Below are 17,264 nucleotides of genomic sequence, written 5' to 3'. Positions count from 1 at the left end.
TATTTTACGGACAAAGCAAAGAGCAACATAACCACAATGAAAGTGTGAGAAAGATGTCCTATCGACAAGATATCGGACATTGACAATGACAAGAAAGATGACAATGACAATCTTGTCGTCTTGTTAATCTTGGATGGACATATCAGATTGACAATGACAAGAAAGATGGTCGAAGAAAAATGTGTCATGTTTTTATTTTTCATTCAGCTTTGTGTGTAAAACACAAAGTGGAAAACTAGGCTAATATATTGGGCTACTATGCTAATAATTGACAACTAGGCTAAGTGAAAACAGAATATTTATTAAATCTTGTTTTTGGCTTTTAAAAAGTTTGGCTTTTTTTTACATACTGTCCCCTTCAAAATAGAAGTTTTTTACGAAAAAGTTTTATATCAACTATAACCCTACAACCACTATAACATTATTCGGCCAGTCTGGTACAAAATATCAAGTCATAAAATTGCGACATGAAGCACCACAAAATTTTAAATGTTACTGATGAAATAAGTTTTATTCAAAATTAAAAAAAATACCGATACGACATCATATCGATCTTTGCCAGAGAATGCAAAGGTTCTACCGACCGAAAATGATAAGTTTTTTTTATTTTGGTATAATCAAAAGTAGTTGACACTGACCAAGTAAAAAATGGTACGTAGCCCCTGACAAAATTCCTAAACTTCGATTGACAAGTTTCTAAACGGTGATTGTGCGGTAGATCCTAATTCAAGGACAGAGGGCTCAGCATATACGTTAATTAACTGAAAAATCCGACACAAATCGGTATCTAAGCTAGTAAAAGCAGTCACCAAAAAATGGTGTATTTCTTCATATTACAAGGACCGAAAATTTGCAAGCAGGTTCTGAATGTGATAGATACCAGAAATCAGAATGTGTCATTAAAAAAAGTGAATTTTAAACCATAATATGAGCTCTACTGCGCTTAAATAATTGAGGCTAAAACAAAAGTTCATTATGGTGAGGGCGAGGTCTACTTTTCTTGAATTTTATTTAGTGACGGAACTCCTTCAGATCTATATTTATTAGGGGGAAATAATCTGTCTCTCACCCTCACCCTCAAAATCTTCTTATGCCCCAATAATTTTTTCCTAGCCGAGTGGACTTGTGCGCTGGATTTAGGATTCTTTGTCCGAGAAGGCGAGAGGTTGAATCCTAGTGTACCCAATTATTTGGTTTAGGACGAGGATCAGTGGAGTGACTGTAAGCTCAGCCAGAGTCGACCTAGCTCTAAATGAGTACCTGGAGAAATCTGGGGAAGGTTAACAGGAAGGGTGTGCGAAAGCACAGGATGGATGGCCCTCAACCCCCCATTGCACTTCCTGGCTGAGGGGCCAAGAAACGGAGATCCTGGAGGGCAACTAGCCCCTCCTCCACGCCCATCATTCTCCTAAACACATCCAATCAAAATTTTGAGATAGCCAATTTATTGAACGTAGTTGAAAGTTTTGGAAATTAGGTCTTTAAGGATGACAACCCCCCCCCCCCCACAACATTTTGTTCAACGTAGTCGAAAGTTCTGGAAATTAGGTCTTTTAGGATGATAACCCCCTCAGAGCCCTCAGTGTAAGGGCTGTAAGTTTTGCCCTGGGGGCATATAAGGTTTTTTATATAAATCTTTGTCTTACAAACTTGAAAAATGGTCATTCGATTGAATATTCAAAGGTCTAGTGCCCTTTTCAGTAGTTTCAAAAGTGATTTGTGGGTAACTAACCCCCCTCTCTCGTCTAAAATTTCCCAAAAAACATCAGCTAAAAAATTTGGACTGACCATTTTATTAAATGTTGCTGAAAGTTTTGTAAATTAGGTGTTTAATGATGACAACCAATCCCCCCCAATCCGCAAGATGAAGGTCGAAAGTTATGTCCTGGAAGCATATGAGATTTTTATTGAAAACGATTCTGTAAAAACATCTAAAATGGCTCATTCAATTTAAAATTGAAAGGGCGAGTGTCCTTTTAATAGTCGAAAGTGATTGAAGGGCAACGAACTCCCCTCTCACGCCCAGCGTTTCCCTAAATACATCCAATCACAATTTTGAGATATCCATTTTGTTCAACGTAGTCGAAAATTCTGGAAATTAGGTATTTGATGATAGCTGACCTTTAAGAATTCTCGGTGTTAGGAGAGTACACTATGCTCTGGGGGCATTTAAGGTGTATATAGAGCGCTGTTTTACAAGTTTAAGAAAGGCCTAATTTCACCGGAGATTGAAATTGCCCTATCTAATCGATGAAAGTGAAGGGACTGTAATTGAACCCCTTCTCATACCCACCTTTTCCCCAAACACATCAAATCAAATGTTAGATATCCATTTTGTTAACCATAGTTGAAAGTTTTGGAAATTAGGTCTTTAAAGATGGCAACCCACCCCGTACAATTGAATAGTAGTAGTAGGTTTCATGATAGTAGGGTTATTGGGGTTTCTCAGTCTTTAGATTTAGTTGTATCAAAAAGCTTCATTTCATTACCATATGTACCTGGTTTGGGTGAGAAACTTTCACGGGTTTTACGTAAATTTAGTATTGATACATGTTTCCAATCGTTGAGGCCAATGGTTAGTTTTTTAGTTCTGGTAAGGATTTAACTCGGGGAAATTTAGTAAGTGGGGTGTATAAAATTCCGTGTTCTTGTGGGAAGTTCTATATTGGTAGGACTCACCAACAATTTGTTGAAAGGTTTATTGAACACCGAAACTCAATAGAAAAAACCCTACAATTAAGCAAGCCTCCAGAAACTTTTGTTTCAGCTTTAGCAGAGCATATTTGGCTTCAAAAAGATCATTTTGTAAAATTTGATGAAGCCTTGGCTATTTCTAATGATGGGGGTTACACTCAATGGGCGAGGGAAGCCATAGAAATTAAAAAACATGTGTTTGCCAACTTTTCCGTAAATAGGGACACAGGAAATTCAAATATTGACCCAATTTATGACAATCTTCCAAAGAGTGAATCAACAGTCAATAAGGGAGTTAAGATTTTAAATAATCACCAGGGGACTATTTTACCTGCTAGACCAAAACGAATTGCTTCATTAATAGCTAACAAAAGGATTATTTCGCAACAGAATGATTAAAGTAATTTACAGTTTTTTTATTTTTCCTCAGTTACTCTGGTGTCATCACTGAAGTAACTCTATATTAGCATCTTTTCCATACGTGGATCAGTTTGCGCCAATTGTACATTTTTGTTTGTTTTTTTTTTTTTGGTGGTTGTTTTATTGGTTTTTAGTTTTATCTTGTTTTTTTTTATCTTGTTCTTCTTTTGTTTCTTTCGTGCTGAATACGCCTTGTTTGTATACAGGCGAAATATCCGGGTTTTTTTTTTTTTGTTTTTTTCTTTTCTCTCCACTGGCCACAGTCTCGTTTTTTTTTTTTTTTTTTTAGATTTTTCTCTTTGTTGGTTTTTGCAACCCACAACCGCCCCCCCCCCCCTACAGCTCTCAGGGCAAGGTTGTAAGTTATGCCCTGGGGCATATAAGGTTTTTATTGAAATCGTTGTTGTAGAAACTTCAAAAGGGGCTCATTCAATTGGAAATTGAAAGGGCTAGTGCCTTTTTTGATAGTTGAAAGTGATTGGAGAGCGACTAACGCCCCTCTCACTCCCACCCTTTTCCCAAACACATCCAATCAAAATTTTGAGACATCGAATTTGAGAACAAAATTTGCATTTTACTGAAAAAATTACAAATGAATGTGCATTGTAAGTTTAATACTGATATTTAGTAATCAAAATGTTAATATTATTTGATTTATTAAAGCTATAAAAGTAAAAACATCTATATTTTTTCAGTAAAGTGCAAATTTTGTTCTGGCCTTGGGAAGGCATAGGGGTTTCGAGTCCAACTTATGTTAATTTCTTCTTGTTTTGAGTTTGACTCGGTTATTTATTGTAATTTCTGTTCTTTTTGGGTTTCATTTATTTATCGATGCTGATTTGTGGTAGTTTCACGCTTGGTAGATTATTTGATTTCATTTTTGCTCATTTTTTGTTTAATGGAGTTCTTTACTTTTCTTTGAATAACTTATTTTGTGGAAAAAGTTTTTTTTTTAATTAATTTAAATAAAGTCTAGGCCAACTAGTACTTCGTATAGATACCTACATCCAAGGTAGAGATATAGAGACGATTTCCTCATAAGATAGATCCGAAGAAGCTCCGTAGTCTATTAAAATTTGAAAAAAACATAGAGCTATAAAATACACTGTTTGATGATTTCAGAGAAACACTCTCCGAAAAAAAAACCTTATACTTTCACCATAAGTTTTGCCTGTTAATACGTCAGAGCACAACATTCTTGAGTTAATTAAAACATACATAATGTGTGATAAGTCAAAACAGGGGATTATTCAATACCCCGTGGTAATGACATCCGCTGGAAGCTATTTCCACTCCTGAAGGATGTCCCCCTCCCCTCTCCCACCTTATCGTACGCTCACATCTCCAGGCATTCCAAATCCCGTATGCAACCGAAAATGGAAAAGAGGCAAAGCAGTTTATGTTAGCCTGTTTATTAAGACGTTAACATGTAAAATAAGATACAAATCTTCGCAGGAACAGTAACTATATTGCAATATATATATATATATATATATATATATATATATATATATATATAATATATATATATATATATATATATATATATATATATATATATATATATATATATATATATATATATATATATATAAATATATATATATATATATATATATATATATATATATATATATATGTATATATATATATATATATATATATATATATATATATATATATATATATATATATATATATATATATATATATATATATATATATATATATATATATATATATATTCTTTCATTTTGCTTTTGATGAAAATTTCAAGGGGAAATAAGTCGTCAAAATAGCTCTACAAAATAGCTTAATTGTTTTGAACTGTCAAAATAGCTTAATTGTCACGACTTGTCATTGAAAAAGAAGACCAGACAGATAGGGAGGAGAGGAGAGAGAGGTAAAGAAAGAAAACAGAGAGGGTAACATAGAGGATGATAAACAGAGAGAGGGAGAGAGAGAAAGAAAAAAGAGCAGGAGAGAAATAGAGAGAAGAGAGAGAGAAAAAAAAACTTTTGATGTCCAGATACTATGAAGCGTGACAAAAAAAAAAAAAAAAAAAAAAACGACAGCCAATTAAGCTTGTTTATCTTGAAAAACGAGTGATGTCACAAAAGATTGTATAAAATCATATTAAGTATTTCCAGAATGCAAAATTCTATTAAAGGGTTTCGTCCATGTGTAGAACTCAGTTTTTGTATGTACACATATGAGCATAAATATGTATAGAAATAAGTTATAGTGAAATCCCTAATTTAGATTAGGGAATTCGCCTCCACATTCCATCACCATAAAGCTAGTAGCTTCCCTTAAGTACCTCCATCAAGGAAAATAGTATAAATTGAGTTGTCAAGAAGCCCAAATTTTCAAGGTTTAACAATTTACGCTTTGGCCCTATTTTCAAATTCTTGGAAAAGATATGGAAAGAAATTTCTTTCAGGAAGTTGACCGCCCTCCCATGAAGAAAAAATTAAGAAAAATGAAGAATGCATACGTGTAAACATGTGTCGCAATGAGCTTTATTGAAGTCTGAACTTCGGACTCATCAATACAAGGCTAGTAGTTGAAAGGCAATGGAAACTGGAGATATAGAATAAAAGAAATTATAGTGCCTTTATTTTACAGATTCAAGAATAAAGACACGAAGATAGCGGTTAAAATGCAAAGCCTTAGTGTACAAAAGACGCAATGCCATGTAAAAGCGAAGAAAAAACATTATTTAAAATCTTTTATTTGGAACCCAAGAGCTTTAGATTCATGAGCTTGGCCACGTACCACGTGGCCGTATGTACCAAACGCCTCGTGGCCATACGTACCACGAACAGTTTCAAAGGAAGTTGAATATCAAGTTCTAGAGATTATCGTTTCGAATTTTTTTTCATTAATAGTGATCTTCATGGTCATGATACACGAGGAGCATTGAATGGTATATGGAGGTACATCAATTAGAAATACAACTAGAACTTCGACTTGAGCATTTAATGGAGCATCGAAGTATATCGATTTAGAAATACAACTAGAGCTTCTTTTGTGATAAGAAATTTTGCTCCCTGCGTGTGGGATATAATACCGGGTGCAATACGAAATGTAAGTCATCTGGTAACCTTCAAGGCCACAACGAAAAGATTTTTCCTTGCAAAAGAATAGCAATTATGTGTTTATTTTATGCAAGTAGGATGGTTGCTGTATATGTGTGAATTGAGTATTATTATCATGCAGAATAATATAAAGTAGTTTTCAGAATATGTAGAATAGAAGGCTCCCACCTGCTGCCAACAAGCCCTTAGGGGTTTTTCTTAGCAGGTGCTGCAAAAATGTTCTGTATATATTTGTCAAATAAAATATAACTGAAAACCCTTGGAATGAAAAAATTACCCAAATGAATTAGCTTGGACCAACGGTCCCGTTCTGGGTAGTTGGTCAGAGCGAGTAGCTTGACGATATAGGATATTTCTAGCAAGCCACTTGCGTAACGCTTGTTAAGCCTTTAAAATATGAAGCCTGATATTGTGTTCCTTAACTGTGTTGCTTAACCTGTGCTACTCTGATTAATTCTTGACAACTTCCGAGCCCTAAAATCAACCTTAGGGTCATAGAATTGAAAACCCTTGTGCCGCCCCAGCTGAAAAAAAAATCGAGCAACAGTTTAATTAGCAATTTTGTTTCCTCAAGCTGGCAGAAATTATTAACAACGATTGATTTAGAACGATTTAATGGATTTAGAACACAAACTCAGAAATCCAATATATATATATATATATATATATATATATATATATATATATATATATATATATATATATATATATATATATATATAACTCAAGAATTTCTTCATTTAAGCAATGGCTATGAAGGATTTTGTGTTTTAAAGGATGCATTGCAATCGATTTTTGTTCTAGAGTTTGAAGGACTGTTTCAAATATTTGTTTTTGCTTTTGAATGTCTCATTTTCCCCATGAAATTTATGTTGTTGGTAACAAATATTTGCTACTACTACTACAGACAACCGACCTCAGCACCAAGTCGCTTGAGGCCGACACAGCTCCGCATGCTCCTCCTCCATCCCAATCAATTCAATGCCTCCTCTTTACACCCACCCAAGTGGTTCTAATTTCCCTTTAATCCTTCACAAATAGAATACCTAAAGTTGAACTGGCCGGCCATGACAAAACAAAGAAATGAAAATGACACAGCGGGTAAAAGCCAGTAAAGGAAAACGAAGAGAACAAAAAATCAAACAAACATTTTGCCCGTATAGAAAAAGGCGCCTTCGACGCAGAAAAAACAAACAAACAAACTAGAATCTAAACCAAAAAAATCAAATAAAAAATATATATAAAGCTAAAAACAGACTAACAAATAAAATATATAATATACAATTACTCACATATACACCTGCCAGCTACATTCATGAAACCAGAAAAGTAACTGGATTATAAATTTCAAATAACAAATTAACTTGAATATATTTTTGCGACATAATTTTATGATTTTGATGCTGCCATTCGTTTAGGTTTGTTACTTATTGACGAAGTTCGAAGTTATTTTGACGAAGTTCGGGAGATTAAGGAATAATGCTATTGGACATAACCTTTTTTAAATGTTAAAAAAAATAACCTTGAAATATGCTTATTTCGACAAAACGTAAAATCTTGTTTAGAAAGGTCGTTTGGTTAAAAAAAAAAAAAAAAAAAAAAAAAACTTATATTTGTGTTTTGGCTTTAGCTTTGCAAGTTTTTTTTTTCATTTAGTTTTATTCCTAATGTTTTTTGGGTTCAATGCAATACATGCGGAAATCTTCAAAAGCAGTAGGTTTCCCTACTGCTTAAGAGTGTGTGTTAGCAGAATGCCCTTAATTAGCAGAATTATGAGTGCAATAGCAGAATTAAGATAGCAGAATTATAATAGCAGAATGCCCTTAATAGCAGAATTAAGAGTGTGTGTTAGCAGAATGCCCTTGAAATCTTTCATTCTTGAATACCTTTATCAAGTCAGCATATTTTTTTTATAGCAGCATGACATCGAATTCCCTTGGATATTTTGCAAGACTTTATTTTTTAATATTGCTTCATTTTTAAAATAATGAAACAGTTCGTGGTAATGAACTGTAAGTAAGGAACGACCCGGCTCAATAGTAACCGAAACTCCAAAAAAAACAGATTTTGATGCCAATAGATATATAAAAAACCAATTGCTTATTATGCTGAGTCCAAATATATAAGTTCCATTAAGTTTAGTCTTACCCATCAAAAATTACGAGCCTGAGAAAATTTGTCTGATTATCAAAAAAGGGGGAAAGACCCCCTAGAAGTCGTAGAATTTTAAGAAAAATCGCACCATCAGATTCAGCGTATCAAAGAACTAGGCTGTAGAGGTTGCGAGCCCATATCTGCCAAAATGTGGAATTTTGTAATTTTTGCCAGAAGAAAGATCACGAATGCATGTTTTTTTTGTTGTTTTTTTCTGGGGTGATCGTATCAACCCAGTGGGCCTAGAAGGTCGGAAGAGGGTTCATTCTAACGGAAATAAAAAGTCCTAGTGCCCTTTTTAAGTGACCAAAAAATTGGAGGGCAACTAGGCCCCCTCCCACGCCACTTTTTTCCCAAAATCCTCCGAACTAAATGTCTAGATAGCTATTCGGTTCGTTATAGATGAAAGGCTTGGTAGTATTATTTTTTTGAAGATAACATGACCCCCCCCCCCCCACACCCCCTGAAAACAGGTCTTTAAATTATAAAATTTGCCCATTGCTTACGTATAGTATTTGTTATTGGGAAGTACGTATGCATACATATTTAGGATGGGGATGGGAGGACGAACTTTCTACTCGGGAGAATTCGCACGGGGAGAATTTTCCCTGGAGAGCGAAGTTTCCAGGCAGTGAACTTTTCAGGGGAAATTTTAGACTGGGGGAATTTTCCAGAATTCCTATATTAAATGTCTTTATATGTCTTGCTATCTCTTTACCAATTCCATTTTACGTGTGGAGATTTTAAGGGTAATTGTCCGGGATACATTTTCGCCAGAATTGAATTGTCCAGAAGATATTTCCGTAGAAGTGGGGCCAGATATCCTCGCGTTATTTAAAAAACGATCAGAAATTAGATAAAAAAAAACAAGATTTTTCAACTGAAAATAAGGAGCAACATTAAAACTTAAAACGAACAGAAATTATTACGTAAATGAGGGGGTTCGTGAAGCAGTTCGTAACATCGTAAATACGATCAATATTTATATTACCAGTATCTCTATTAATTGATAAATCTGCGAAAATATGTTTTGTTTTTTATTTCTAATGCTGCCATAGCCCATTGAGTGAAACCTTTATCATTGAAAATGGCCATTGCTTCCTCGAACAGTACAAAATGGTCAGGATGATAAAAAATGTTTTGCTAAAAGCTGAAGTAAAACTTTCTGGAGATTTTGTAAATTTTAGAGCATTATACTTTGAATTCCGGTGCTCAATAAAACGTTCCACAAATTTTTGGTTCGTTCGACCAACGTAAAATTTACCACAGGAGCAAGGAATGCTATACACTCCATTCGCCAAAATGCTACCTGTCTTATCTTTCACATATCCTGGTAATATAATAATTGGTAGATATACAAATACTGGTAGTGGTAATATAAATATTAATCATATTTACGATATTATTTTAAAATCTGAGCCCATATTCAAAAACAAAGTCTTATAAAATATCCAAGAGAATAGTACAAGTAACAAACCTAAACGAATGACAGCGTCAAAAGCTTATCATAAAATGATGTCGCAGTAATGTAATTCATTACTTTAAACTTATAATCCAGTTACTTTTCTGGTTTCATGAATGTAGCTGGCAATTGTATATGTGAGTAATTGTATGTTACATGTTTTGGTTAGTCTGTTTTTAGTTATATATATTTTTTTATCTATATTTTCTTAGCTTTAGATTCTAGTTGTTTTTTTGTTTTTTTTTTTTAACCTGAAGAGGTCTAGTTTTATAAGGAGGAAACATTCGTTTGATTCTTTGTTTTCCTTTACTGGTCATAGACCCGTTTTGAGATTTTCATATTCATTTTTTTATTACATCCTTCCTTGCAAACTCCTCCTACCCCATTCGGAGAAGACCTGCTTTTCGTTTGGCCCGAGATGGTCTGCCAAAAAGGATGATCTTAGGTAGGAATTATAAATCCACAAGCTAACAGGGAATAGTTTGTATCTCTTTGGATGGCGGAAATAAGCGAACAGAACGGCTGTCTAATCCCAAAGCAGTGTATCTGATTCCGATTTAACTTTTCTCTTTGGAAAGTCAAGTGAAACAGCAAATACACTGTAAAGTTGAACTGTCAATTTATGAAAACATAGGGGATACAGTAACTCCGTATTTACCAACCGATTCACCGCGAAAAATCCCTTAAGAAGCCATTCTTAAAATAGAGAAAAGGTGCATAAACACTGCATTGGGACACAGAAAACAGTCTATTTTCTTGAAAATCAGGTCAAACGTCAGAAAAACAACTCTACAAGAAACAGCATGAGAAACTGACCGGAAAGTGCTGTTCATTTAAACGATTTTTGAAGCGTGATCAATTTTAGGAAAAATCAAAATTTTGGAAAATCAAAATTTTCTCCGAAGTAAATGTTGTACAATATATGGCCGGAAAAAATTAGATTTACCCCAAAAATTTGCTAGTCCAAGAACGGGTTATCGAAGCTTTAGTAGGCAGATGACATTGTGCCATCTATAATCTGTCTCACAGCATGTCTGGTGGTAATCCAAAGACGCGATGACGTCATTTGATGGTGATGACGTTAAATCACCAAATGTCGCAATGACGTCATTTGATGGTGGTGACGTCAAAATAACCAGGACGACTAGTGTGTTAGAGTTTATTTCCACTTACCTAAGCATATTGACCGCTTGCAGTGGATCCAAATCTTTGAAATTTCGCAAACTAAAGCGACCTGGGATGCCACGACTACAAAAAAGCAAAAGAAAAACATAAACAAGCTTAGGTTACTACACATGCAGGCAAAAAGTAAACATGCTAAAGAAGCCAAATCTAGCACTAATCAAAAAGAATAGAAAACTTATAAGAGTTAGATCTTTGATGGTTTGCCATAGGAAGTCTGGAATTTAAAACTACTAGTACCACTGATAGTACAACGTCTGGTGGCAACACTGAAAAAGGTAGAAAATTTCAAAAAGGTAGAAACTTAGGTTATTACACATGCTGAAAGAAAGGAAACATGCTAAAGATGCTGGATCTAGCACTAATCAAAGAAAATTGGAAATTTATAAGAGCTGGACATTTGGTGATTTGCCATAGGAAGTCAAAAATAAAAAACTACTAGGACCACTGACAGTACAACGTCTGGTGGCCACACAGAAAAAGGTAGAAAATTTCAAAAAGGTTTCTACTTGGGTTATTACACATGCTGGCAGAAAGTAAACATGCTGAAGATGCCAAATTTAGGACTAATAAAGGATAAATGGAAACCTATAAATATTTTGACCTTCGGTGACTTAGCTTAGGAAGAAAGGGATAAAAAAAAATAGCGCCACTGACAGTGTAGCACCAGGTGATAACACCATAAAAGGTAGAAAGTTTCAAAAAGGTATAAACCCAAGTTATTATATATGCTGGCAAAAGATAAACATACTAAAGAATCAGGATCTAGTACTAATCAAAGAGAATGGCAAACATTAAAGACTTGGACCTTTAGAAATTTAGCATAGTAAGACAGGGATTAATAACTCTAGCAACAATGATAGTTTAACGGGTAATAACTACACTATAAAAAGATAGAAAATTCCGAAGATTTTTTTAAAGCAAATAAAATACGGTCTAACTGTTTTAAGACAATCAAGATGTAATTTAGAGAAACAGTCATCAAATCCTAGATGGCGTTTGCGACTTTTTGTCCGAATCGTACAAAGATAACAAAAAACATCTAAACAACTTCTGCATACAGAAATTTTGATAATCACTAATCTTTTTATTAGCCCCCCCCCCCAAAAAAAAAAATCTGCTGTTATATTTTGTTTTTACATTTTTTTTTCCCCCAGGGAGAATACCAAAAAAAAAAAAAAAATTGAAATTTTTTTAAAGAGAGCACTAAATAATCTCTATTTCTAAAAGTCAAAACATCTTTCCTCGGCAATCTTTAAGCCGTAAATTTAACCTTAAAATTTTCGTTAGCCTATGTCAAATGATTAGCGAGATATTACAAAAGTCATTTAAATAGAAAAAGCTCAGAATTTTTTAATTGTTGGGGGGGAGGAGCTTAGGAATGTTAAAACATCTTCCTGGACTTACTTTAGGCTGTAAATTTAGTTGTAAAATTCTCATTAGCATAAATCAGACTAGCGGGATACCATAGAGTAGTTCGGCTAGAAGAAGGCTTAAATTATTCTTAGGGCGGGGAGATGGAGTTAAAAAGTAGAAACATGTTCCCTGGACATACTTTAGGCTATAGATTTAATCGTAAAATTTTCTAAATGAAAAAAATTATTAAGGTCTAAGGCAAAAGGATTCAATCAAGAGAAGCACATATCATGCATGCAAATTAAATCTTTTTGGACGAACCTTAAAATTTCTTACATGCAACCATACTAAATAACGAAATCTCTGATTCCTGACTATCAAAACGAAAACGTCCATATCCTGACTATCCATGGAATTTCAAGTTAAATATTAATTTATTCATTGATGAACGACGCTTATCGACTGAAAGGTCGTTGCGTCGATTTCAAGTTAAGGAAAAATTTGAGATAACGACGTTCAGATTCAGGCAAAGGGGAGTTCGAAAAAAAGATCGAGTTATTTAGTAGTTCGCTTTACCAGGGTTTCACTGTTAATATAAAAGTCGGCCATTGCCCATAACCTCAAATACGAATTCACTGCAGCGTATGCAACCTTGGGCTGACAAGCTGACGAACATCTCCATCCCACCCATATTAGGAAACCAGAATATACCTGAAAGGTAATTTAAAAGACGACAGAGTTGACATTATAGACGAAGGCGTTATTTTCAAGGACGCGTCTCCAGTCAAATTCTCAGCATCAGACTCAGTATTTGTATTCCAATTGCGGAATATATTACTTTCAGAAGATGGCGTTAGTATGTCAGCAGTAGGTGGTGACACAATCGTTGTAACTGTTGAAAATGCTCCGAGTGGGTCGTTTTCAGTTACTGCGACTCTCACGGGGGTTGAAGGTGATGTTTTTTCTTGATCTGCACAAGTTTCTCTAAAATCAAAACGTATATGAGGAAAAATGTCACATACTCCTGACTACTTATACTTTATAATAATTTATGTTTACTTATAACTTAATAACTTAGCTTAATACGAGTTTTATTTACATTAAACAAATACGTCAACCGTCAAAAGTGAACTTGTTCAGGCTAAACACCATGTCTAATTAAACGGCCTCTGTGATTCAGGGCTTTGTGATTCAAACAAAATTCGAAGTTTAGCGTCGTTACGTAAGTTAATTCGTAAATTACGTCAGAAAAAAATTTTGAGGAAGCCATTTAGCCAAAAAAAGTAAAATTAATATGCAAATTTTGTTTTAATTATTCATGTACGGTGAGCCAAAATAAAAGCTGCATTAACTCAAAAACGTTCAGAAATTAAATTTAAAAAAAACAAGTTTTTTAACTGAAAGTAAGGAGCAACATTAAAACTTAAAACAAACAGAAATTATTCTGTATATGAAGGGGCTGTCCCCTCCTCAACGCCTCGCTCTTTACGCTAAAGTTTTTATTGTTTTAAAAAATAAAGTTGCGAGACAGAGTCAAGTTTTTATTGTTTTAACAGAGTGAAACAGAGTCAAACTTTAGCGTAAAGAGCAAGGCATTGAGGAGGGGACAGCCCCTTTCATATACGGAATAATTTCTGTTGGTTTTAAGTTTTAATGTCGCTCCTTACGATGAGGCAAAAAAAACTTGCTTTTTAAATTTATTCTCCTATAAGGGATTATAGGCGCATAACTGATTCGAATGGCGCAGTTTTATTTTGAACACCGTTTTTCAGGAGTTCCCCCACCCCCCCCCCCAAAAAAAATATTGTCCAACTCGTACAAAAGCAACAAAACACATAAAAACAAATTTTCGTTGGGTTTTTGTAAAGTTTTTCTTTTGTACCCACCCTCCTCCCCCCCCCCAACTCGAAAAAAAATCCTGGATACAGCCCTGGGTTTCAAGCTATTTTCGGGATTTCCAAAAATGTGTTTTCTGGCAATAAACTTTTACTGTTAAGGTCAATCGGAAAAATACGTACCCCTCCTGAAACAGCATCAAATGGCGATTCTTCCTCATTTGACAGTTGTTGTTTTTGTATTTTTTTCAAAAAGCGTCTCTAAATTTTCGGTTATTATGGGCAAGAGATCGTTCTCCACAATCATGATTTTGGGGGCAAAAAAAAACAACAAAAAACTATGTGCATATAAAAAAAAAATACATATATATCCTTCATACCGTAGTCATCAGTGAGTTCTTCCCAAACACAATCGAAGTTAAGACATCTTATAGAATTTATTGACAAATAAGTTGATTGACGTTATGTTACTACATCATAATAAGCTATCGTATGCAAAGCTTATTGATTTTATAATTGTGTTCTTTTAAAATATTACATTACATCAGTATTATCATTTAAATTATATTTGATACACTTTATATATGTCGAATATTGTGATTGATTTTCTTATAAATATACTTTTATAATTTTATATAATTCATATGATGTAATCTTAGGTAATTTTTAACTTTTTTAATTATATTTTTTAATTTAGACTTAAATTTTATGTATTTTTTATATAACATTATAGCAATATAATTTTATAATAATGTGTTATTATAAATATAAAAATATTTATGAAAAATATAACTTCAAATTTACAGCTTCAAATATATAAACAACTTCAAATTTACCTTTTGTTATCACTGTCTGTCCTATCAGCCGGTAAATCTTCTTCAAAAACTTCTGAGTCTTCACTTTTGGACATTTGCAGATCTTCTATTCTTCGCGACAGCTCACTGAAACTGGAGTCATTATCTCTTGGCGGTTCAGGAGTGCCGAAGAGTTCGGGTGCACTGGCGCTAGAGTGGATTATCGTGTCGTCTAAACTCGGAACCGGAGTATTTCCTTGAACTGGGTCTAAAAACAAAATTAATATATCCAATTCTAGAAAAGAAACCCCTCAGGTCAACCCAATTTGAATCATCAACCCCAATCTGCCAAATGGAGGTTTCTCAATCCTCAGAGGCAACTCAACCCTATTTCAATCAGCCCACCAAAACCAACCGTATTCAACTCTAGACCTTATGCAACAGGCTAGCCTTTGTCCCATGAAACTGAACAATAAGACTTTTGAGTGCATCCCATCTGAGACTATTTTAAATGAGCTATCAGGAAAAAGGGAAAATGTGGGCACACAAATACCATTTGTGTTTTGAATCCACTCTCATGAATAAAATCTGGGGAGAGTTTAACTAAAATGGAATATAACTTATTCATTAGCTAATCAGCATGCGAATATTTATAATATTCAGTTCATTTTTTTTTTCAAATAAAAAAGCAATCATTTATTCTTCTGCACGATTAAAAACCAAGAAACGCTGGAATAAGAAGAGCGAAGAAAACGTTCAGCCAGTGAAATGAAAAAAGATAACGAGAAGATAAAAAAAAAGTTGAATGATTAAAGAGAAACGTCGTTTATTCATTTAATCATTATCTCTGGTCAGTGCGGTTTAGTGCGGTATCCTTATGCAGTATCACAGACATTTATGTATTTAAGAGTAACAGATAGGATGCCGAGAGCATACGTATTTTCATCGTACATGTATTTACAATACCTCAGAGCAAACAGGAATATGTGGCTCTAAGCATCTCTCACTTTGTTCGATGTGTTTTTTTGTTAGGGTTTCTTTCACTTTGTTCAATGTGCTTTGAATGAACGTATATAATAAAGTTTCAGTTTTGAAATTAAACATATTTTTTGCCACTGAAAGCAATTAAAAAAATAATAATAGCCAAACCGATTTAAAAGTTCAACAAATCTATCTCAAATTCCTGAAAGAACAGAAAAGATAACTCTTGGGTATTAAAAAACAAAACTGAGGAAAAAATTATTCGTAATAAAAATTATGCAAATCTAATCATTTGTAAGAAAAATATTTCTAAAAGAAAAATATGAAGAAGAAACAGTATAATCTCCGTGTAATTCGTATTGGTTATTTTATAAGAATAATTCCGGATAATTTATAATAATTTTATAATTTAATTTTTTTTTCTTTATTAAATAACACCGTCAATACGCAAATGAAAAATTTGCACTTTCATTTTAGAAGACTACATATCTCTCACAAAAGTGTGGGATACTTACACCTTCAAATTTCCGTTTCAAGAAGAAGAAACAAAAACAAGAATATTTCCAGCCAGTGAAAAATCAAAAATCCAACACAAATATTTCTTCCGCACAGAATCAAATACCCCCCTCCCCCTATGAGTTGATGTACAACTAAGAAATAATGTGCATAATTCAATGAAGTCTCAGATTTACCAACTCACTCAAATGAAGCTGTCAAATTATTTTATGTACTAATTTTTTGTTTTATACCGACTTCGTATCATAATAAAGACAATAGCATTATCCTGGTAAAGAGAAATGTATATCCTTCTTCATATACAATCCCTTGGACACATAGTGTAGAACGAATTATATAAAAAAGTTGGGGGAGGGGTCATTCGAATGAAACTCTGGAGTTTAGGTACTCAATTTGAGGAGTAAAATCGATGCATCCTGCAATGCACAGTGCACTGCTCCGGATAGGGTTGAAAGGAATTTGAGCTAGAACGGATTGGGTTAAATAGGACTTCAGTAAAACTTTAATGTTTATTTTTACTTCTTGCTTTCTTCATCCTTTTGGCCATAGTGACTTTAACATAAATATCATAATCTTTGACAAACCTTGCCAATTCATATTTTAAACTAGTTGACAACCAATTTCATTAATGATTTCAGAAAAGCCAATCACAGAAGCTGAGATTCTACAGTGATTGTAAATTTAATGTTAAAAATTTTTAACCATTCAGTAAAAAAACTACGAAAGCATCCAGTAAATCTTAAACAATACACTGGTTTAAGTTTTAAGT

The 17,264-nt window shown here is 33.8% G+C and overlaps 1 protein-coding gene across 3 annotated transcripts in view; it reads right to left on the bottom strand.

The window, feature by feature from the left end:
- The window catches only part of Crag (DENN domain-containing protein Crag), a 167,864-nt gene that overhangs the window by 36,279 nt on the left and 114,321 nt on the right, over positions 1-17,264 (bottom strand). For 2 of the 3 annotated variants that reach the window (XM_089102130.1, XM_089102131.1), the window contains exons 18-20: positions 15,041-15,266; positions 13,081-13,353; positions 11,005-11,079 (exon numbers count right to left, since the gene is read on the bottom strand). In XM_089102130.1, the coding sequence (XP_088958256.1) occupies positions 11,005-11,079; positions 13,081-13,353; positions 15,041-15,266 (574 nt within the window). The remainder of the gene's footprint in view (positions 1-11,004; positions 11,080-13,080; positions 13,354-15,040; positions 15,267-17,264) is intronic. The other variant, XM_089102132.1, reaches the window with a different exon arrangement.

Source organism: Artemia sp. Qi Xiang Cuo, chromosome 16 (assembly GCF_049724085.1).
Source record: "Artemia sp. Qi Xiang Cuo chromosome 16, ASM4972408v1, whole genome shotgun sequence".
NCBI lineage: Eukaryota > Metazoa > Arthropoda > Branchiopoda > Anostraca > Artemiidae > Artemia > Artemia sp. Qi Xiang Cuo.
The sequence above is the reverse complement of the archived record's forward strand: the minus strand, read 5'-3'. Positions and strand labels throughout refer to the sequence as shown.